We start from the raw sequence: 25,401 nt of genomic DNA, 5'->3' as shown, positions 1-25,401 counted from the left end.
TAATAATTCTCCTGAAAGTAATGGTTTTATTTTGCGTAAAAAATATTCAAAATGTAAAAATTTATATCTCTTGATTGAAAAAAAAAATAAGTAGGAAAATATATAAACGACAGAAGAATAGAATAATAGAATAATTCGTATAAACACCTTAATTACATGATAGGAAATACCAATTTTAAAGCGTTATAAATTTAAACAATACGAATAAACTGAAGTTGCAAAGATACATATTATGATCAAAAACGGCCTTTTATTCATAAATTATTGTGCTATCACATTTAAGAATAAATAGTATAGACTATTTCTAAATAATTACTATAGAATATTTCTAAATAAATTATTTTACATTAATTTTAGGGAAGTAAATGGCAGTGTGCCTAGAGGCATACCGCGAAAAAATGGTTAGAAAGGTTTTCTCAAGTGTGAATCAATTTTATTTCGAAATTGAGATATCAAGGCCCTTGGGCGTTTGTCGCGGCACCTAGAAAAAAATATTACATATTATTGTACATTTTTTTATTAATACCTCTCAATTTACTATTCAGAACTCGGAGAGTGTGACTTTTTCGAACTTTTTAAGAAAAATGCGACTAATCGACTTTTTTCACATTTATCTCAGAAGTTCGCTATAATTAGTTTGAACATTTCAAAATCTGGACACATTTTTGAGTTTGCACATTGTTTAGTCGAAAGTGTTTTAAATCGATCCCTTTTTTCTCGTTTTTTCGATTAATCAAAAATTAAATTAATAAAATCCAATAAGAAAATCAAACAAGTTTTGGTTGAAAAATAATTTTCTTATGTTAAAAATTGAATGATTTTGGTAAAAAATCAACTATTTTGTTAAAAAGTCATCTTTTTGGGTCGAAAAATTAAGTGTTATGTTTAAAATTTGCCTTTTTGGATGAAGAACTCATTCTTTTTAAGTGAAAATTTATATCTTGTTTAAAAGTTAATTCTTTTTAATTTAAAAGTCTACCATTTTATTTTTTATCCTTGAATAAACTCTTTTGTTTACCAATTCTCCTAGTCGGTTGAAAATGTAATTATTTTCTTGAAACTTCAACTATTTTATAAAAAAGTAATTTTTGTTGGTCAAAAATTCAACTGTTTTATTGAACATTCGTCTTTTGCAATAGAAAATGCATTCTTTTAGTTCAAAGTTTGTTATTTTTATTTCCAAAGCCTATATATTTTTGGTTCAGAATTCATATACTTTGTTTAAAAATTCGATTATTTGGTTGAATATTTGATTATTATATTGAAAAATCATTTTTTGTTGTTCAAAATCTATTTTATTTTTGTACCGGAATTAATCTATTTTGTTTACAAATTCTATTTGGTTCAAAACTTAATTATTTTATTGAAAATTCAACTAATTTCCTAAAAAGCCTTATTTTTTAACTGAAAATTCTACTATTTGAGATAAATGAACTATATTTCTACTTGGAATCATAGAAATATGGAACCTACATTAATGTAATTAAAAATAATGTATTATTTGCTTCTTATAAAATGTTTCATTCTTTTGAAAAAGTATATAATAAAGCAATTAATATTGCATAATTATTATCATAAACGTTTCAAATTCAATAAAAAAATGTCACTTTTAATCGGGAAAACCGGCAAATAGCCTTACATTTTTTTTAAAGACAGAGTGGCCACCCTAATATCATGAAGATTCAAGTAGAAAATACGACTTTTCAAACAAATAGTTCAACTTGTAACCAAATAGTTAAATTTTCAAACTAGCAAGAGGCATTTTAAACAAAAGAATAACATTTTCGACAACAAAAGTTTTACTTACAGATAACAGTTGCATTTTTTCCAAATAGCTCAATTTTTTACCTACAAAGTTCAATTTCTATCAAATGATGAATTTTCAACCAAATAGTTAAATTATCAACTAAAAAGGATATTTTTCAGCCAAAATTGGAATAGTTAAATTTTCAGTTTAAAAAATTACTTTTTAACCAAAAAGACATATTTTCAATAAAAAAGCTAATTTTCAACCTAAAACTATGAACTTTCAAAAAAAAGTTAATTCATAAACAAATAGTTGAAAATTGAACTGAAATTATGAATCTTCCACAGAAAAAGATTTTTAAATGTGAATAAAAAACAGTCGAATTCAACAACAACAAAACGAATTTTCTATAAAATAATTAAACTTTTTGACAAATCTTCAAAAATCTCATTTTTATCCAACTAGTTCAAATTTCATCAGTTGAATTTTCCAACAAGATGATTAAAGTTTGACCAAAAATACAAATTCTCAATACAATACATATATTTTTTCACAAAATTGTTGAATTTTAAAACCAAAGAGACGAATTATTCACAAAACAGTTGAATTTTCAACACGAAAATATCAATTTCAATGATCAAGTTACTTTCCTACTAAATTTTCAGAAAATCTAGTTTTATTATTAACAAAAAAGTAGAATTTTCAACCAAAATATATCTAAAAAAATATATTTTAAAGTAAATAGTAGAATTTTCATTTGAAAAATATCAATTTTCAAGAAAAATAAAGTTTAATTTTCAGTTACGAAAAATAATTTTCACCCAGAGAAGAATCTCTAAAAAAAAATGATTAGAGTAGTAGTTCAACTTCCAATGAAGTAATTGAATTTTTATCCAAAAAAGATAACTTTAATAACATAGTTGCATTTTTAACAAATCATTCAATTTCAACCAAATAGTAGAATTTTTGATTAAACGAGATGGATTCTGAACCAAAAATGTAATAGTAGGTTCTTGAACCATAAATATCAACTTTTAACCAAAAATAAATAGATTTTCTTATTGATTTCTATTAATTCAGTTCGCATTTAAGAAAAAAAACGAGAAAAAGGTGAAGTTTTCCCCTAAATTGGTAACGTATTTTATGGGAAACCCCTTACTCGTTTCATATCTGCAACTGTTCTTGATTTTATAAATTTCGCTTTAATTTCCGGCGACAAATTGTAGCTCTCAATATTTGGCAGAATGTGGTACATGAATGTATTTGCTAGAGAGAATCTCGTCCTCTGTCTCGGCACGATCTTAAATAAAAACGTACAATCAATTACTTCTACAGCACTCACAGTATTCGAAGCTGGTTTTTAATGTCCAAAAATATAATTACTTTCAACTCGTAAGCATGGTTCCAAAAGTTAGGTGCCTTAGCCAGATCAATCCTTCCCATTTTCACAACAAATTGGACCATTAATCGTTTTTCCCAAGACTGTATTTTCTTACGCAACTCTACAGGAAATCCAAATGCGTCCTTTTTTCTATTCTTCACTACTTGTACTGCCCACGCTTTTACTTCTTCTGGTATTTCGACTGTTGTGGAACTAATGATAACAAACATTTATAAAACCCTGCAGATAGTAATGAGGCATACATTAACAATATTAATAAAATAATAAACAAACTTTTTAGTTTCTTGTCTGAGCTTGAGGAATTTCGCTTCTATTTCTGGTGGTAATTTAAAATTCTCAATTTTCGGAAGAATCTGGTCGCGAAAAGTTTTCATTAAAGAGAAAGGTGTTCTGGGTGCCGAGAAGAGCTTAAACAAATAATTTTTATTACATTTTTACTCTATCCAGCGAGGAGAAATTCACTCGTTTAAAAAAAAAATAAGTTCTGTCGGAAGTAAATTAATACTGATATTTATTCAATATTTTTAGATAATTAAACTAAATTTTGTTATAAGTAAATTAATAAATAAAACATTTCCCGAGTTTATTCAAAACAATGTTCGTTTTCAGCCCTAGTAAATATATAAATGTGTAGAAATAGTACACACGTGAAAGTAACATATATTTAACATATTATTATTTTTAATGAAACATATTTTCCAGATGAGTAGAAAACCTGTAAAAACAGGGAAAATAAGGATATTTTTCACGACAACAGGGAAATATATTATTTAAGTAAAATTGATGAGAACCCTATATTAAATTTAATTTAAAACGCTTCAAATTTCTAAAATTTCAAGTGAAATTATTGCATTTAAAAAAATATATAGATCAATAATCAACCAAATAATTAAGTTTTTTTACTAACAAACATGAATTTTCAACCTAAAAATTAATTTTTAACAAAAATTTTTTAATATTTTGTGGAAAATTACCCTTTTTGGTTTCAAAGATGGAACGTTTTGGTGTGAACGTTTTTAAGTTGAAATTATATAATAATATCAAAATTAAACTTTCGTAAATAGAACAATTTCCGAACGTTAAAAATTGAAGGTATTCAAATTACAATATTAAAAATGGGATCTTTTCTAATTAAAATTAATTAAAATTGTATTATTGCTAATTAAAAGCCTTTCAAAATTGAATACATTAAAATTGAAAAATATATAATTTAAATTATTTTCACTAAAATGATGAATCTTCTACTAAAATTGTTGACTTTTATACCAAAAATATCCTGCCTTAGGGGCTGTAAGACCTTGTTTCTAAACGGTGGGGAGACTTAAGCGTGTGGGACATAGGAGTCAAACGGACCTAGGCCTGCATGCATATGGATATAGATGAAAGGATCTCTATAAAAGGGTTCTCCTGGGTGTTTTGAAAAGGATCCCTATAAACGGGCTCTCCTGGTATGCATGATTGTAGTATGATAGAAGGATGAGAAAGCCTAGCTAACACGGGACTTCTGGATCCCTGGGTCAAGATCTCTCCCGGACCGATCTACAGTTTTTGGAATCAACACAGAAATGAACTGCGGCCCACACAGCGACCAAGAAACAGCCCTCCGTTGGTATGGTGGCCTGCGAACGGGTATTCATTGAGTTTTTCGCTCAATGCGACCACCCCCCTAAGCCATGCGTGTAGAGTGGTCGTGCCCATGGCACTTTGACACCTAGGGGTTACGAAAGTGTTTTCACGGCCTCTCGGGCACACCAGACGACCTCCTCTAGTAATTAGTCTTACCCTTAAATGTGGTACTCTGCAGAGAAAGACCTTTTAGTTCCATAGCTACTCGTGGGAACCAAAATGGATCACGCAAATCTAAATTCGAAAGAAGAAGGAGAAAGGGAGGTGGCGGAAGGGAGAAGGGACTGGGTCCTAACGGGTCTAGCATAACCCTTTCCTCTTAATCTGTCTCTGCGGCAAGCCAAACTCAGACGGCGGTCGTGCCCCCAGCTCTTCCGGGAGCTGAGGGATTGACGTCCCATCTGACGTCCTATAGCCTTCTGGCTATGGAAACGGGAGCGGTCAATCAATCTCCCAATAAGAAAAAAGGCATCAATGGTTCTCTGAAAAGGAGACTGAAGAGGCAAGCGCAGCAGAAGGGAAGCGCAGCAGAAGGGATTGGAATCAGTTTTCCACGGAACTATGAAATGCACTTTCAGGGGTGCCTAGGTCAATTAGAGATGTGGATATGGCGACCGAGATTTTCGCGTAAGCCATCAAATCTACGTATGAAAGTAATTTTCTACCTTCAAAAGTCCGAAAGGTTCGAGAGACACGCTGGTGGAATGTGAAACTCGAAGAGCTTCGCAGGGAAACCAGAGAGAGGTTCAAACGTGTCAGTTCTGGCAAAACGAAAGAACTATGGACCTCATATACAACGATGAGGGATGAATATAGTAGTCCGGGAGCTCGCGAGAATTCTACGGATGTCATTTTAGTATTCACAAAAATTTTAGATTCTTTTGTTTTCATAGTCAACAGTTCGAAACTCGTTGACTGGCTAGCAGTTGTTGCTGAATTTTGCAACAATTTATCGTTAAACTGGTCAAAAATTCTAGTGAAAAGACGTCATTTTAGTACTCTTGAAAACCATTGGGAATGATTGTTTAAATGCTAAGAACTAACAAAAAAATTGACTGGCAGCTTCTCAGTGGTGCCAAAGTTGACTGGCAGGCTGTCAAGCATATGAAAAATAACAGGATAAAAATTAGAACCGTCATTTTAGTACGCATTTTAGTATTCCCAATTAGTTTCAAGAGTACTAAAATGACGCTTCTTACTGGAATTTTTGACATATTTGACAGCCTTCCATTCAGAACATTATATCGTGAAAAGTTTGAAGGCGCCTCCAAATAATGTTTTAATTAGGTTAATAAATAATTAGTATATACATAATTAATAATAAGTTTGTAAAATATTTAAAAAAATATAGTTTTTATACGGCCTGCTGGACATAAGGGTGCACCACAAGAAGCATGTTTTTATTTTTTTGCGACCTTATTGCATCAGTTTGTTTCTCTGGTTTAATTCTGTCATTTTTTAAATGCTTGATAGCCTGTCATTCAACTTTGGCACTACTAAGGAGCTGACAGTGGAATTTTTTGTTAGTTCTCAGCATTCAAACAATAATTTCCAATGGATTTCAAGAGTATTAAAATGATGTTTCTTCACTCGAATTTTTGGCATGTTTGACAGCCTGCCAGTCAACTGTCGCACCACCGAGAAGCTGCCAATCAAATTTTTTGTTAGTTCTTAGCATTCAAACAATCATTTCCAATGGGTTGCAAGAGTACTAAAATGACGTCTTTGCACTCGAATTTTCGACATGTTTGACAGCCTGCCAGTCAAGTTTGACACCACCGAGAAGTTGCCAGTCAAATTTTTTGTTAGTTCTTAGCATTCAAACAATCATTTCCAATGGTTTTCAAGCGTACTCATATGACGTCTTTGCACTCGAATTTTTGACATATTTGACAGCCTGTCAGTCAATTTTGGCACCACCGAGAAGCTGCGAGCCAAATGTTTTGTTAGTTCTTAGCAATAAAAAAATCATTCCCAATGGGTTTCAAGAGTACTAAAATGACACAGAATTGTCGTGAGCTCCCGGACTATAGGAATGCAATACGTAAGGCTGACATCGAGAAAGGAGAAGAGGCGTCTAGACTGGATGAGCTGCTTTCCCGAAATGCGGATGATATTCTCGGCACTCTGAAATTGCGCAGCGGGGGATACTCAGAGTCTGACGGGGATACCTTGGTTCACCTCATCAAGGCACATTTATCGGGCTTCACAAAGTTAGGAGAAGAGGGGACGACACCTCTGAGGCAATCAAAGCCGCCTGCGGCCCAGCTGGGTCCGAAACGTCGGCTAGCCCAAGAGATTGTTACCCCTGACACGGTCAGGTGGGCCCTAAAGTCCTTCAGTGCTTACAAGTCTCCTGATCCGGATGGTTTATTTCCAGCCTTCTTACAGGGGGCTGGTGAGATCATCATTGGGCCGACTGTGAGGCTTGCTAGGGCTAGTCTGACGTTGGGTTATGTTCCGACGGCATGGAGGGTGCGAGAGTAGTCTTCACTCCGAAATCAGGCAGGATCGGTTATACTTCACCTGAAGATTTCCGACCAATTAGCCTCACATCTTTCCTACGAAAAACTGTGGAAAGACTCGTACACAGATATATCTGCGATAAGGTCTCGTCAAGTAGTCCTCTTCAAAAGCAACAACACGCTTATAGGGCTGGTCACTCGACTGAGATGGCCCTAAGCACAGCAGTCAACTTAATTGAAGGACAACTGAAGCAGAAAGACCTCGAGATTGGAACCTTCATGGACATCGAAGGAGCCTTTAACCACACCTTTGGAGAGGTGATCAGGGCGGTCATGATCGCACACGGTGTGCCTACTGCAGTCCTGGAATGGACCTGCCATAAGGGTGATACCACTTTATGTGAATCCGTTGACTCGGGATGTCCACAGGGAGGTGTTTTATCGCCCTTGCTGTGGTGCTTGGTAGTGGATAAACTGCTTCATCTACTCACGAGTCGGGGCCACCACGTTATAGTCTATGCGGACGATATACTGGTTATCGTGCGCGGCCAGCATCTGGATGCGCTCTTCAGATTAATGCAGCAAGCACTACGAATAGTAGATTCATGGTGTAAGAAAACTGGACTATAAGTCAATCCGAGTAAGACGGATATAAGTGAGGAACCACGAGTAAATTGAAACTGTCTGGACAAATACTGGAAATCAAAGGGCAATCCAAATATCTAGGAGTGATTCTGGATAAGAAGCAGACATGGAACGAGCATCTGTAAAAGAAGTGCAAGAAGCTAGTAGCGACTCTTTGGCTCTATGCGGCGGTTGTCTGGAGGAGCAGGGTGGAACTGTCCACTGTGAAGTCTTGACTGGAAATGATTATGGAACTGATTCTGAGAGGCATCAGTGGTGCCTCGAAGTCAACACCCACAATGGCTCTGGGGCACTAAAACGTTTGGAGCCCCTCCATCTCACTATAAAGGCCGTGGTTGCGAAGGCGGCCTGAGATTAAATATGGTAAATAATAGCAGTATCTCGACAATAATGCGGATACCAATCGACATCGCAAGGAGGCCGACCCTGAGCATGCTCAGGGACAAAATGTCTACTCGTCGCTACCTCATCATCAAGAAGTACCGAGTCAGCCCACCGACGAAAGAGGAATGGCTTAACGGTGAGGCGCACCTACCCAGTGATGGAGACAACTAGATTACATATGGCTCCAGGAACAAGAAGAACGCTGGAGCAGGTATATATCGTAGGAATGGAGTGGGCTTCACAATTGCGATGGGATCTTACGCCACAGTTTTACAATCTGAGATTATGGCCATTCTCCAGTTCGCCTATAAAGCAACGGAGTATGGCAATAAAAGAAACATTCGATTCTGCTCAGACAGCAGGACTGCTATAGTGGCACTGAATGGAACAACAGTCACGTCGCTACTAGTATGAGAGTGCTTTGAGGCACTGAATAAGCTAGCGACAGAAAACCGAGTCACTCTACTCTAGATCGCTGGACACAGTGGCATCAGGGGCAATGAGAAATCGGAGAGGCTAGCAAGCGAGCAGCAAAGAGAAATTTTAATGGATCAGAGCCAGTTGTAGGCATTTCCACTAGGTCAGTCACTGAAGATATGAACAGTTGGCGGACCGAAGAACATCAGAATGAGTGGGGTTTGGTCTCTGGCTGCAGGCAGGCTAAAACACTCTTGGGCATAAAGCTAAACTCTCACCGAGCGAAGGAATTACTCAAGCTCGGGAGGAATGAAGTGAAGGTCCTAAAAAAAATGTTTATAGGACATGGAAATCTCCGGTATCACAGACATAAGATAGGGCTTGAAGAAAATCCCCTCTGTCGTCTGTGTGGAAAGGATGTTGAGACTTCTACTCATATTCTTTGTCACTGCCCTGCGATTGCGGGGAAACGTGTAACACGCACAGGCAGTTACTGCTTCAATGAGTCTGAAATATCAGCCAACAGCGTGGCTGTGGTTCTCTCCCTATGGAGAGGGCTTTGGGCCACACTTAAGGCTTATAAGGGGACGCAAAGGGATCACGCAAGCGGCAGGGGCTGTTAAGGTTTTAAACCAGAATAATAATAATAATAATAATCATATCAAAAATACTAATTTTCTACAAAAAAAATCCAACAAAATACATAAATTTTCAACTAAAAAGGATAGATTTTTTCTCAACAATTAAATAGGTAATTTTTCAGTTTCAAACATTAATTTTCAAATTAAGAAATTAATTTGTGACTAAAATGACGGAACATTCAAACTGGATTAGTTAAATTTTCCGTTAACAAAAATTATTTCTCAGCAAAATAAAAAGCTTCAACCAAGCAGTTGAATTTTCAACCAAAAATATGAGTTTTCTACTAAAATGATGAACCTTCAACTGGAATAGTTCAACTTTTAACAAAATGGATTCATTTTCAACCAAGAAGCTTAGTTTTCTACAAAAAAAAACAACTAATTTTCAACAACATACATGCACTGCCAACGTAATAGTTGAATTTTCAATAAAAAATGTGAGTTTTTCTACTAAAATGGTGAATCTTCAACGGGAATAGTTGAACTTTTAACAAAAAGGATTAATTTTCAACCAAGAAAATTAATTTTCTAAAAAAAAACGAATTTAGAACAAAATACAGAACTTCCAACGAAATAGTTGAATTTTAAACCAAATAATGGAACTTTGAACTAAAAAGGATCGATTTTCGAACAAACAAGGAATTGTTCAATTTTGCGTTAAAAAATTAATATGCAACTTAAATAATAAATCTTTGACTGTAATAGTTAAGTGTCAAACTAAAAAAATGAATTTCTAACCAAGAAGAAGAATTTCTACAAAAAAATACGAATTTTCAACGAAATGCATTTTCAGTTATAAAAATTAATATTCAACTAAAACGATAAATTTTTAAATAAGATTATGGAATATTCAACTAAACTAGATAAATTTACAATTAAAAAAGTTTTACAATGAATTTGTTGTAAAACACTTTAACTTCGTACAAAATAGTTGAATTTTCAACTAAACAAGATTTTTCAGTCACGATCTACAAAAAAAAATAGAACAAAGTAGTGGATTTTTTAAGCAAAAATATGAATATTTCATCAAGAAAATTAATTTTCAACCAAGAAGGAAGCTCTCGAAAAAATTCGCTTATTTAAAAAAAATCCCTGATAATTCAAGGTTTTCAAGGTGAGAAGATGTATTAATGTTTTAAGAAAAAATGTTGGCAAAAATTTAACAATTTTTACGGTGGAAGTACAAAACTAAATAAGAACATCGGATATTGGATAGAAAATTCGTCCTTTTGTATTAAAATTCATATTTTGGTAGAAAAGTAATCATAATTGATCTCTTTTAATTAAAAATTCTATTATTGGGTTTAAATTTAAATACTTTGTTGTAAAATAATCTTTTTTGGCCGAAAATTAAATTTCTTTGTAAACATTCATCTTTTTGGATAGAAAATTCATCTTTCGGCAGAAAACTCATCCCTTTTATACGAAAAATTCTTTTTAATTGAAAAGTCCACTATTATATTTCTTGTTCAGAATTTATTTTTTTGGGTTAAAAAGTCTAATACTAGGTCGAAAACCTAACTGATTTCTTAAACATTCGTCTTTTTAAATAGAAAACTGGTCATCTCGGATTGAAAATTCATATTTTGGTAGAGAAGTAATCTTTTTAGTAGAAAATTTATCTTTTATGGTTAAAAGTTTGTTCTTTTTAACTGAAAAGCCTACTATTTTAATCTTATTGAAAATTTAATTTTGTTGTAAAGTAATCTTTTTGGTCATTTTTTGGTTGAAAAGTCATGTTTATGGTTGAAAATTCATCTTTTATGATTGAAAGTTAACTCTTTTTAATTAAACAGTCTACATTATATTTTTAGCACCGAATTCATCTACTTTGGTTAGAAACCCTATTATTTGTTAAAATTTTATCTTTTTGGATAAAACATTTATCTTTATTTTTTTGAAAGTTGAGATATTTTCTTAAAAAGTATTCTTTTTTGGTCAAAATATATAACTATTTGGTTGAAAATTCGTATTTTTGCATATACAATTCATGTTTAGGTCGAAAAATCATCTTTATTTATATCTTTATTCGTATTTTTGGATATCAAATTCATCTTTTTATAGAAAAGTCAACTTTTTTTGTTCGAGAGTTAATTCTTTTTAATTAAAAAGTACACTATTATATTTTTGTTTGAGAATTCATATCTTGTGGTTAGAAATTCTACGATTTGGTTGAAAATTGAATTATTTTGTTAAAAATTAATATTTTTTTGGTAATAAATGTAACTTGTTTGTATCTTCTTAGACAGAAAATTTCTCCTTTCCGATTGAAAATTTATCTTTTGGTAGAAAAGTTATCTACCAAAAAGATTTAATAAAGTGATTTTTTTTTAAGCTAAGAAATATTTATTTCATTTATTTTGTTATAAGTAGTTTAATCTCGATTTTAATTTAGACTATTTCAAAAACTATTTATCGTTTGTTACAATGATGTTTGTTAACAAAATAAAACATTTTTAAAATTAATTTTAATGTATTACTAGTTACTTGAGTTTAGTAGTGAACTAACTTTTGCTTCAACTGATGCTGAAATAAAATTGTTTTAATTATAATTATAAATAATTAAATTTTTCAGTTTCTTCCTGATATTGCCCTATTTTGACGAGTAAATTCCCCCTTAATACTAAGAAAATTTGTTGACGCATATTTTTTAATCTAGATAAATATAATTACTTTCAGTTTGAAACCAAGTTCCCACGTGCTCTTCATTCTGGCCTTTTCAATGACATTAAGACGAATCAGATATTGCACCATGGTATCTTGTTCCGAAGACTCTAAACCTCGGTGTCTCTTTTTTTTGTACTCAAAAACGTCCGCTTTTTTGCTCTCCATTAGTTCCTCAGCCCATGCTTTCAGTTCGGCTGATGGCTCTATCAATCTTTAGAAATTCGAAATAAAATTATTCGGGTAAATCGAACAATAATAATTAATAATAATCAATGCGGGTCTAAATTAAACCCAAAGTTATACCCTTCAGCGCTAGGTTTTCTCAATTTGAGAAATTGATCTATAATGTTCTGTGGCAAATCAAATGTTTCGATGCGAGGCAGCATCCGTCGTATAAAGCACTGTTGTAGAACTTTCTTTGGCCTATGCTGTGGAAAGATCTATAAAAAAAATTGATTAATATTACACTTTAGCTTTTCTGGGAGAATTGGGATGAGACTTTTAATCAAAGAGATAATAATTACTTTTAAGCTATGAGCAAAGTCCCAGGTTTCAAGGTACTTGGCTCTATCAATTTTTTTTGATTCAAGCAGGAAGGCAAGAATCATTTCTTGTTCCCATTCAGAAATTTGATTACCTCCTACTGGGTAGCCAAATTTGTCCTTCTTTTTATTTTTAGTTACTTTCTTAGCCCATTCTTTTAATTCTTTAGATGCTTCTTCAATTTTCGGTCTAATAATAAGAACAAGATTATCGTTTATAACATATTCAGGGTGGGGCGAAACCAAATTTAAACAAAAGTTCCAAGTAGATGGGAGTTTTTGATTATTTATGATAATATGGTATCCCACGAACATTTTAAGATGAAAATGAGAATAATAAGGAACAATAATAATAGGAAATTTTCATAAGACTATATGATAAATATTGATTAACATTTTTTTAAACAGATTTTTTAAATTAATATAACAAAATGAAAATGAAAATAATTAAAGTAGTGTTTTCTGAAAAAAAAACGATTTTGTATTTAATTGTTAAGAAATTTAGAAATTTTCATAAGATTAGAAGGTAAATATTGGTTTACATTTTTTAAATAGTTTTTTTTTTATTGTGATTTATTATAACTCTACGAGCATTTTAAGTTGCAAATAAAAATAATCAGAGATGTGATTTTTGAATAGTCGTTTTTTTTATTTCAATAAAATAAAACCATTCTGCACATCTGAATGGAAAATATATTATTAGCATATTTTTGATGTCTTAATAACCTTTTATTTATTGAATATAAATATCAACTTTTTGATACAATTTTGAAAGTTGTGATTCGATATTAATTAAAGACACAAACAATATAAAAAAAAAAGATTCCAAAAATCGTTACCCAATATTTTCCATATTATCGTATCACAATTTTTTCACTTCCTCCAATTATTTTCATTTTTATTTTAAAATATTCGTGGTTTAAAAGATAACCAAATTCAATAAAAGAATCGATTTCAAAAAATGTTAAACAATATTTACCATATAATCTTACGAAACTAAATTTTACAGAACAAAAATTATTATTGATATCCATTATTGGCCTCAGTGTACAGAAATGTATGATTTAGACACAATTGAAGTGCCAAAGTGGCCCCTGAATAATCTTTTCGAAAATTAATAAATGTGAAAAAACATATATCTGCTGAAACAAAAGTAACACAAAGTAATAACATTCAATGGTTTGGCAGCAGTTGATTTCTTTTAAACATGGAATTTCCTGGCGATTCTTTTAAAAATTTCCAATCATTTATAAATATTCAGGGTTACTGTTTTTGTACTATTTTGGCACCATTATGGCACTCTAATTGTTCCTAAATCATACATTTTTGTATGCTAAGGCCAAAAATAGAAATTAATATTAATTTTTTTCTGTAAAATTACTGGCTCATTTCTTCGATATAATTAAAGTACTTTAAGCTAAATAAAGAATGTTTACTTATTAGAATATAAAGTAAAAAAAGTTACTTAAAAAATTAATTAATATTATTAAAAATGAGGCACTTTAGTAACAACTTAAAAAATGTGGAGCACACAGAAGTTTCGCAGATACTGTACATAAAATTATCATCCAATGGAAATTTTAAAAGGGGTTTCGACTATTATTTCATTTCAAACGAAAAGGGTTTTAATATAGTAAAATATGATTAATGTGTATGAGTTAATTAATATAAATGTGCAAAATAAACAGAAAAACACTAAAATAATTAATAAAACTTGCATTTAACTCGGTTTAGCCCTAACGTATTATTTATAATTTAATAAAGTATAAATAGAATAAAATTTAATAATAAATTTCGAAAGAATCCAATTCTTCATACATCACCTTGTTTTAAGAAATTCTGCTTCTATTTCTGGTGACAAATTATAACTTTCAATATTGGACAGAACATTCGAGCGGAATTCTGTCTTTAAAGAGCTATATGACCTACATTTCGGAAAGATCTTTAAAAAATGAATTAAATTAATATTACTTCTACTCGAATCAGAAAATTTGTTCAGTTTACGAAATAATAATTACCTTCAAATTGCTGGCAAGTTGCCATGTATAAGGCCCCCCGGAAACATTAATTTTGTTTGTTTTTATAAGGAAATCCACCATTGTTTGTTGTTCCCATCTTTGATAATATTTAGTATCTGCTTCTGGATATCCATATTGATCCTTTTTCCTTTTTTTTGTGATTTCCTTCGCCCACTTAATTAATTCTTCAGTTGGTTGGTAAGATTCTCTGAAAATTTTCAAAATACACCGATTGTTTAATCAAAATTATAATTTCATAGCCTATGAAGGTGGTAATTAAGTCTGCTTATAATTATCAAAACATTTTTTTTTAATTCTGCAAGAAAAAAATGCTTGAAAAAGTTGTTTTAAATTAAAAACCATTTTTTTAACTTTTCCAAATTAAAAAAAAAGTTAAAACAGAAAAATTAAACTAAAAAATCTTCAAAAACTATTTTTTAAAATTATTTTCTAAAAAAAGAGTTAATTAAGTCATTCAAACTTCCCCATCACACAATTCTTCTCCCCTCCACTGGTCTTACACAATTTTTAAATTGAAATATTAGATTAATATAAATCCAAATTCTTTCATTTCATATTATCTATTATGACCATTTCCATGACTTGATCAATACTGATTTCCAACGAAAAACGCTAACATAACTTATTATTGTTCGAATATTGTAAATATGTTATGAAATATAATTCTTTTTTATTAACAATAGAATTTTAGAAGAAAAACGCAAAGATAACATAATAAAAAAGTGTTTAAGAATGTTAATCTTCTTTTAATCCTCATGTTTTTTGTTTAATATAACTGATTTCCGATTAAAAATGTTAACTTAATATAAAATCGTTGAACAGTTGTGAATCTTATTTAAAATTATCATTTTTGTTTGAATAAATATTTATTTAAATCCAATAATTTGTCATTTAAAATACCAATAATTACCGATGAAAAACACTAATAAAACATAACAGAAAATTGTTTATAATTTTCAGAATTTTTTAAAATAGGGAATCTTCATGATTTTCGTTTACAAATTCTAATCTCCGCTGAAAAAATCTGACATAACCCACAGTTTTTAGAAATTTTAAGTCTTCTTCGAAACCTTATGAGTTTGCATTAAAATTATTATTTTTTTTTTAATAAACATTTTGTGGCGAAAAGCACTAACACGAAACATGCATAACATTTTTAATACTTTCTTAGATGTTTGAAAGTTTTAACTTAACAGCGCAAGAGTATTAAAAAGTGCAAATGTTTCTCAATTTGCATTAGGTTTTGTATCACTTATCTTATTAAAAGCGATTATTTGTAGATTCAATTTTCAGAAATCAATATGTAAAATATGAAATTACTTCATGTAATGAAAAGCCAATTAGGTTTTCAACAACAATGCTCGAACTCACTTCAGAGATCGAAAATAATAACAAAATAGTGCTAAGAATTTTTTTTAAATAATAAACTCATCATATAAATTACCCAAGCTTCGGATTGAAAACAATGCATTTGTTTAAATCCCATAAGTGACATAAATCGTACGAAATTTCCAAACATTTATTTTTTCATTAATACGGGGTAAAAGTTTCAGATTAAGAACTCCAATTTTTACTATTTTGGTTTTCTTTTTAGCGACGAAAATTAGATCAAATATAGAAAAATACATAAACTAATCAACAATATGTTTGAACAAATAAAATTAATCGTTACGCCCCATTCATTTTTTTTAAAGTTATAAGGCATATAAGAATTGAACAAAACAATATTATTATAAATTCCACAAGATTATGATACTTTTGCATTCTATTCAGGTATTTTGAATTTCTTTAAAATTTTCTGGTGTAAATTCTTAATGTATAAAAGTGCAACTTGATATTTTTATATTATTTAATAAAATTTTCTATAAAACTTCTTAATTCGATTTCTCATACCAGGGTTGCTACAGAATTTTTAATTATAAATTTTAGGTATTTTCCAGGTATTCTCGGAGGTAATATAAAAAAGTTTTAAACCTCATCCTGGCATGTCCATTCCAGAAAAATTAGAAACTTTTAGAGGAAGAAAAATATATCATTAAAGAAGAAGAATGGCATGAAACGAATTTAACCGAACTGTGATTTGAAATATTTGCAAAGATAAACGGAATCTTTAAAAATAAATTCCTACTTCACTAAGTCTAGAAAAAATTAATAAATCTCCTCCAAACACTCAGCTTTTCAGTTTGAAGTGTTTTTCGATCTTAAATTTTAAAAACCAAATGTATAGAAAAGTTCAAAATTACTTAATATTTAACTTAATTTGTAAATTTGACAAGAAATTCCCAATTGCCCATTGAATATTACAACCAATTTTAAAAGAGAAGCCCAAGCGGAAATAGAAAAAAAATTATTTGAGGTCATCATTATTTATTTAAATGAACTTACTGGCATTTTATTTCTCGAAAGGTTCTTCACAATGAATTTAATCATGTTTCAATGGAAGTTATTTTCTTTAGAAACAATTTACTCAGTAATATTTATTAAAAAGGGAATAGTAGAAATGTAAAGAACCTTTCAAGGAATAGAATGAGCTTCTGTAAATTAAAATTTTATGACAATTGTGATTTTGACCTATAATGGAAGAAAAAACACAACTATACAAATAACTACGACTAAATATTTTTTTTATAATTTAAGCTTAGCTTTCTCTTCTAAAATTTGTTGCTATAATCAATGAGCTTTTTTGTCAATTTTATAAATTATAAATAAAATAAATTAACGATTTTCTGTTTCGATCGCGTTTTTAAAAATCGAGAGATTTTTGTACAAAAATCAAAAGATGTTAAAGGTTCATAATTTTTAAATAATTTTAGGTTAGCTTTTAATCGGAAATTTTTATATTTAATTTACGAAAATAAATTTCAAAGAAGATTCATGATTTTTTAACAATTTTTGGTTGCGTCTTTGTTTTACATTGAAAATTGGTATTTTCAAACAAAAATTTTATCATTTAAAAAGAATTCAGATTATAATAAACTGGGTTGTAGAAAATTCATATTTTCGGCTAAAAATTTCGAAAATTTATTTATGGCACGGCATCAATTTTTTCTGTAAAAATACAAATGCTTTTTTTTTATTTAAGACCTTATTTTGGTGAAATATTAACTATTACATTTATATTTAAAATTCAACTGCTTGTTTGAAAGTTGGACTAATTTCTTAAACGACAATTTTTTGGTTAAAAGTTCATCATTGTAGTTGAAATTTTTTGTTTGTTTGTTACAAATTCATTTTTGTAATGGAAAATTTTGTTTAAAAATCGTATTTTCGGCTAAAGAAATTCAACAATTTGTTCTATGATTTAACTACATATTTGATTCCAAATTGATGTATTTCGTTAAAAATTTGTCTTTGGTTGAGGATTCAAATATCCTGTTGAAAATTAGTTTTTGCTGGTTAAATGCCACTCTTCTTTATTCTAAATTAAAATATTTTTTTGTTGAGAAATCAAATATTACATTTTTCGTTAAAAACGTATCTTTTTAGATGGAAAATTCAACTCCTTGGTTGAAAGTTGAACTGCTTTCTTAAGGTAATTTTTTTTATGTTGAAGATTCATAATTTCAGTAGCAAATTCTTTGTTTTTTGTTGTTAAAAATGTATTGTTTTAACTGAAAATATAAATATTTTGTTGAAAATTCAACCGATTTCGTTTAAATCTAAATTTTTTGTTGACAATTCATATTCTCGGTTTGAAAATTTAACTGTTTTGTAGAAAATTCGTCTTTTTGGCTTAAAAATTCAAAAATTTAGTATAAAATTAAATGATTTTGTAGAAAAGTACACTGTTATGTATAAAACTCATTTGTTTATTGAAAATTAATTCTTCAGCATGAAAATATAACTACTCATTTTTTTGTTAAAAATGTATAGTTTTTAGTTAAAAATTACACTATTTATTTAAACATTTTTAGAACCGAAATAAATATTTTAAAAAATTAATCGGTTACGATTCGGATTAACATAATATGCATTGTTCAAAATATTTAGTTGAAAATTTATGTTATATGTTAAAAAGTTTGTTTTTTTTTTTAGTAGAAAATTAATTTTCTTGGTTAAAAATTCAACTATTTGGTTAAAAATTAATGTATGTTGTTGGAAATTCGTATTTTCTGATTAAAAATTAAGCTTCTGTGTTTAAAATTAATCTTTTTGGTTTAAAGCTTAATTATTAGGCTGAAAAATCAACTGCTTGGTTAAAAATGAAACTTTTTTGGCTCATGATTAAACTATTTTGTTAGAAATTCGTACTTTATAGTTCAATTCAACTGTTTCTGAATTAATATTAAAATATTTTCTTGGCTAAAATAACAACTATTAATTTTGTGTGTCACTTTTTATGAAATATTAGCAAAATATTATTTAAAAAAATAAAAATATTACGGTGGGAGACGTTTTCCTAATCCACGTTTATGAACACGTTTTGTAGTCGAAGGTTTAGAATCTGAAAATGAATCATCTGATTCATTTTCCGTATCAGACGGCTCGAATTCTGAAGTAGATGATCCCTCTACATTAAGGGGTTCCGATTTTACGAAAACTTCTGCGTATCTCGACTGCAATTCATCCAATCTTCTTAATAAGACAAAAGCCTGAAAAGAGAGTAATTTTAAATTTAGAGGAAAAATCATCAACATTAATATATTAAATTTAATCATTATGAAAATTAAACATTTGTGGTTTTTGGGAACATACCTCAGGTAAGGATTTTAAATTTACTGATTCAGACCTGGAAAGAGGTGGCGACATAGGCTCAGATTCCAATTTTACGGCAGATATTTTAGAACTCAAACCTGGCGAGTTGGGAATTTCGAAATCGGTTATGTCAGAAGCAGGTGTTTCATCATTTGCACCAGATCTTTCCGAATTTGTAGACGATCTTCGAGATTTCGAAATACTTGTTTTCGATTCATTTAATTCTGTTGCAGCAATGCTTGACTGAAAAGTATATTTAATTTGATGACTTTTTCTTAAATGCCTTTTGATTTAATTTTTTTTTAATATACATAAATCGAATTTTTCTTGTGTATTAAAAATTGACAGTGAAAGTTATAAAATAATTTAAATTTCTGATTTAATCATCGTGAAAGTGAGAAATGTTTGATTTAGGGAACATGCCTCTGGTGATAATCTGGAATTAACTGATTCAGATCTTGAACGAGGTTTATACTCATTTTCCGAATCAGATGAATCAGATAATAGAACAGTTGTCCCAGCATTTGAACTCGACGTTTCTGAATTTCTGGAAAATGGTCTAGATTCCGAAATTATGGAATTCGGTTCAATCACTTCTGTTGCAACAATCACTGGCTGAAAAGAAATATTTAATTTGATGAATTCTGCCCAAATGTCATTAGATTTTGTTATTTTTTAAACATACTATTTGTTGATCTTTTGAAACCAAGTCATTTTCCTTCGAAGTTAATTCTTCTGTTTGCTGAGGAGGTGAATTTGATTTTAAAACGGATCCTTGAGCCTAAAAAAGATAGTAGAGTAAATTAATATTTAGGAAAATATTTGCAAGTAGTGCTTAATTTAAATTTTTATAATAGAATATCCTTCAAGTATTAAAACTACAGAATTGAAAAATATTATTTTATTTTATTCCTCCACGTACCCCTTCAATAGATAAGTTTTCTAGTCTCCTTACTGTGGCACCTTCCAAATCTTCACGTGTGAAAAAACAGCTAAAAATAGAAAGACAAATATGAGAGAAACATTTCAAAAGCTTTTTTTAATTGAAAATTATAATACAGCATATTGAAAGATATTTTACAATCAATGTCTCGAAGATTAAATAATATTTTTAAAACATTTGATATGAAAGTTTTAAGAGATTTTCTATATTTTGGTCACATAATAAACGTGAAAATAATAAAATAATAAATTTACCACCCGCAAGTATCTGTTCCCAATGGCGCTATTGACATCTGACATTTAGGAGTTAGTCTCGTGTCTCCAATACTGTAAAAAAATATAAAATGTTCGATTTTGAAATAAAATTCAAAAAGACAATTGAATCGTTTTTTTTGTTGTAAAAAAACCTTTCTTTTAAAAAAGCAAAAATGAAGTTTAAATGATACGCGGAACGAAATTATCGAAAATCTCGTACCCATTGTTGTTGACTAGTGACTACCTGATTGAGTGAAAATTGCTTTAATCATTCTTTATAAACGAAGGGTACAATTATGTTCTTAAAATTTTCTATCATGGTATACTTTGATAACAATCACAATAAAAAAGTAATTTGAAATTTGAAAGATTTTAATTTTTTTAAAACAAAATGTAGATTTTTTAAGGTTTCCAACAAAAAAGCTTAAAATTATTTAAGCTTTTAGAAGCTTTTAAGAGCAAAAAATATTTTTTTCAGATTTCTTGGAAAATTTTTTTATCACTTTTAAGTTATAACATTTTTGTTCAGAGAATATTTAAGAAGATTAAAAAACATTCCAAAAGATTTTCAAAATTGTAAAAAAAAGAAGCTAGAAGTTCTTAAAAAACCTCTATTGAGAATTGGAAAAGATTGAAAAAGCTTCAAACAAAATGTAGATTTCTGAAGATTTCGAAATAAAATCGGAATATTTAAAGTGATTCATTGTGAAAATATTTTTAAAAATTTAGATTTCCAAAAATGTATCAAGTATTTTAAATTATATTTGTATACGCTTAAAAATAACTAAAAAAATAAACTTGTACAAACATGTGATTCCAATTTTTTATCTTTATTAAAAATTATTTTTCCATAAAATTATTATTTGGTCGACTTTTTTTCTTTCTTGACTAAAAAACCTCCTTTGGTTAAAAATTGAACTATTTGGTTGAAAATTAAATTTTTATGTTGAAATTTTTACTTGAAATATTAGAAATTTTGGAAAATCTCGTTGAATTATAATAAAATATAAATAATTATTGAAGAATTTTTGTAATATTTCATTATGATAAACAAAATTTCTCAAGTTTCCTGGGAGGATTACAATTTTTTATTTTGAAAAATTAATTTTAAGAAAGTATTTCAAAAGATTTAAAAACATTTCAGAAGATTTCCTAAATTGCTGAAAAATAATCTTCATGATTTAAGGTAATTTTAGAAATAATTTGAGTCAGCTAAACAAATATTTATAAAATAATCTTACATTGTGTCTTAGGCGTTAAAAAATCCGAAACATCTTTTAAACTAAATCAAATTTTTCCTAAAATGTTATAAAATAAACCATTTTCCTTTAGAATTGTCTAGATTCTTTTTTGACATATCTGAAGCCTTCTACAATATTTTTGAATTTTTTCCAGGAACTTAGGAAAATTATATTTATATAATCTTAAAGCTACTAAACTAGAAACTTCAAAAATAGTTATTAAAAATTTTTATTTTGTACTAAAAATCATTTTCCCTTTAAAATTATATATTTGCCTAAAAATTGTGTTATGGACTAAAAAATCTTTTTTGGTTGAAAATACAACAATTATGTCAAAAATTCGTCTTTTTGGTTTGAATCTTCATCTCTTTTAGTAGAAATTTAATCATTTTATAAAAAATGGAACTGCTTGTTTTAAAATTTATCTTTTGGATGGATTAAGCTCCTTTTTTATTAAAAATTAAATTATTTGTTAGTTTTAACATCAACTATTATAGTTTTCATACGGAATTTACCTTTTTTGTTGAAAATTCAACCGCTATGTTAAGAGATAAACTACTTTCTTAAAAATACATAAGTCGCATTTTTTTAAATGGCTCAGAATATGTATACAATCACCATCGATTAACTAAATCGGTAAATAATACTAAAAACATAATTAATAATTTCTTGAATTTGTTTCTGAACTCCATGGATTTGAATAATAATTCAAACAAATTTTGATTTTATCTTCCGTTACTTAAAATTCAGAGGGTATTTAGGTAAAATTAAAGTAAGTACCGTATTAAGCTCGATTTAAGCTGCTTCAAATTCCTATCATTCAAAGTAAAAATGTTATATAATTTTCTACTAAAAGATGATTTTTTAACAAACTCCATAAATTAGCAACCAATTAGTTAATTTTTCAAATAAAAAGATCAAATTTCAACCAAACTGATAAATTATTAACTGGAATAAATGCATTTTTAACCAGAGTTTGAATTTTCCACCAATAAGATGAATTTTCAAAAAGAATTATGAATCTTCAACTGGGATAGTTGAATTATAACCAAAAAGATGAATTTTAACGAAAACGTTGAAGCTTGAACTAAAAAATATAGATTTCCAACCAAAATGAAAGTTAATTTTCAAGTAAAAAATGTTAATTTTAAATCAAACAGATCAATTTTCAACTAAAATTAAGAATTTTCAACTGGAATAGTTGAATTATAGGGCAAAAAATGAATTTTCAACTAAAATTATGAATCTTTACCTGGAATAATTAAATTTTCAGCAAAAAAGATTCATTTTTAAGCAAGAAGATTAATTTTGATAAAAAAAAATACCGAGAAAAAGGAGAATTTTTAACAGAATACATCAATTTTCAACTAAAAACGATAAATTGTCAATACAATATCTAATATTTAAACTTTTAGTTAAAAAGATTAATATCTAACCAAACAGATGGGTTTCAATCTAAAATGATAAATCACTAACTAGAATATTTGAATAAAAAAAAAAAAACATCAACAAAATATTCAACTGGAATAGATAAATTTTCAGAAAAAAAGTTAATTTTTAGACAAAGAAAAAACGAATTTTCAAAAAAATAGCTCATTTTTCAACCTAAGAGATGAATTTTCAATTAAAATTATGGATCTTTATCCAAAAAGAAATTAATTTTTAACAAAACAGTTCAACTTACAACTAAGTAATACAATTTTCATTCAAAAAAAGATAAATTCTAAACGAAAAATGTAAGTAGTTGATATTTCTGCGAAAAAAATTAATTCTTATTCAAAAATAGTTGAATTCTACCATAAGACCTAAGAGGCAACATTTCAATATGAGTTAAATTTTCAAATAAGAAACAGAAAAAATTGGAAACAAACTGTTGAATTTTCGATAAAATACATAAATTTGTAACTAAACACAATCAATTTTTAAGCAAAAACGGAACCAATTTTCAATTAAAAAAATTAATTTGATTCTAAACAAAACAAACTTTCAAAAAAATAGTTAAATGCAGTAATATAAGGTTGCTTTTTAGAATCATTATTATTCCATTTTCTATTGCAATTAAAAAAATGAAATTAAGCATGCTCTCGAACATATTCCCTGACTTGAAAAAAATGCCCTGACATTTTCAGGTATATGAAAATTCTTTGACAATTCCAGAGTTTTTTTTTATTCAACTACTTGATTAGAAGTTGTACTACTTTGCTGAAGTCGTTTTTCTTCGATTCAAGACTTATAATTTAAGGTCAAAATTAGCTTTTACATTGAGAATTCCAATTTTTTATTAAAAAAGACAACTTTGTTGTTAAAATTTTGATTCGACATATTTGAAATTTCCAAAAACCTTTTTGATTTTTCTTCAAGAGTATTGTGAAAATTATATTTACTTAACATTGAAACAAATAAAACGTAACTTACAAATATTTAGCTACATTTAAAATCTTTTTGGACTGCACACAATCCTCGATGAATTTGACGTCGAAAACAAAGAGATAAATGTAAGAGCGTGATGGTAGCGTAAATGTCAAAACTTGTTTGTCAGGCTCTGTTTGAACTTTTCCTCCATTGCTCTAAAATGAATAATAAATTATCTAGCCATTTAATTAATTTATAAAATGATACGCAAAAAGATCAATGATTTGTCTTTGAAATTCCAATCCAATATCCTTGAAAATTTAGAGAACTTCATATAATTTCTACAAAAAATTATACACACTCTGATCAAATTTGAGTATTTTTCGAAAAATTCCTCCGGCAAATTTTCCAAATGAAATTCCATTGGGGAACCATTAACTCTTTTAAATAATAGCCCCATGTTTCTTTAAATTCCTCTATATCTTGCATACACAAATTATTATATGCACAAAAGCAACAAAATCATTTTAAACCACTGGTTAAATTTCCGTTATCGTGAATTTTTGAGGTTATGTTGTTCAGAAACACTCAGAAATCACAAAAAAGGGCGCTAAACCCAAACCCTATAAACCTACTCTTTGTCCAACGGAAAAAGTAACTGATTGCAAGTTTGAATAGTGTTATTCTCGTGGTGTAACTCGAATAAATTACATCACATTTGTTTTAAAAATAAGATAAAAATAGTTTTTTTTTATTCTAATAAATAACGTTGGCACAAGGAATTTTCAGATTTTCACTTGAAAAGAATTGCAGCGCAGTAACCTTCTTCAGTGTATTATGACAAAGATACCTTTGTTGCTTTAGACGAGGACGTAGATATTATAACGCAATTTCTCCTCGAATTCCAATTGCCAATTAGAATATTTACCATGACTTTTTAAATGTAAATTATTTAAACAATTATTTATTTCCAAAAAATGTAAAAAATAATCGTATTTTCTGGTTGAAATATAATAGTTAGACATTGTTTGGAATAGTGAAATTAAAAAACATGTAATTATTTAAACAAATATTTATTATTTATTTACAACATTTCTAAAAATTAGGCCAGATATGTCTAATTATTTCTCAAATTAATATTCCATGCTACTTTTTGTTGAATAATTACATAATTTTGATACATTTCTTCTAATGTTTAACAAATCTCTATTTGCTGAAACAATTTTTATTTGCTCAAGCAGTTTTAGTCCGGGAGCTGGGTATGTTCCCGTATGCATTCAAGAGGCAAAAGGTAAAAACTAGTTAATCTTATGTATTTTGACCCGCTGAATCCAATGGTAC

At 28.9% G+C, this 25,401-nt stretch overlaps 1 protein-coding gene across 1 annotated transcript; it reads right to left on the bottom strand.

Moving 5' to 3' along the window:
• Window positions 1–411: 411 nt before the first annotated feature.
• Window positions 412–24,797, bottom strand: LOC117173412. The gene is made up of 17 exons (XM_033361964.1): window positions 24,422–24,797; window positions 24,124–24,275; window positions 20,468–20,539; window positions 20,193–20,262; window positions 19,956–20,051; window positions 19,694–19,885; window positions 19,271–19,513; window positions 18,959–19,167; window positions 14,555–14,762; window positions 14,360–14,478; window positions 12,519–12,726; window positions 12,298–12,434; window positions 12,001–12,205; window positions 3,423–3,556; window positions 3,131–3,341; window positions 2,907–3,047; window positions 412–481 (listed from the first exon to the last, which is right to left on the bottom strand). Exons 1-17 carry the CDS (start codon window positions 24,518–24,520, stop codon window positions 434–436), a joined length of 2,544 nt encoding a protein of 847 aa, XP_033217855.1. The 5' UTR covers window positions 24,521–24,797; the 3' UTR covers window positions 412–433.
• Between the last annotated feature and the right edge of the window lie 604 nt (window positions 24,798–25,401).

This window comes from Belonocnema kinseyi, chromosome 5 (genome assembly GCF_010883055.1).
Source record: "Belonocnema kinseyi isolate 2016_QV_RU_SX_M_011 chromosome 5, B_treatae_v1, whole genome shotgun sequence".
Taxonomy (NCBI): Eukaryota; Metazoa; Arthropoda; class Insecta; order Hymenoptera; family Cynipidae; genus Belonocnema; species Belonocnema kinseyi.
This window is presented reverse-complemented; position numbering and strand designations above follow the sequence as displayed.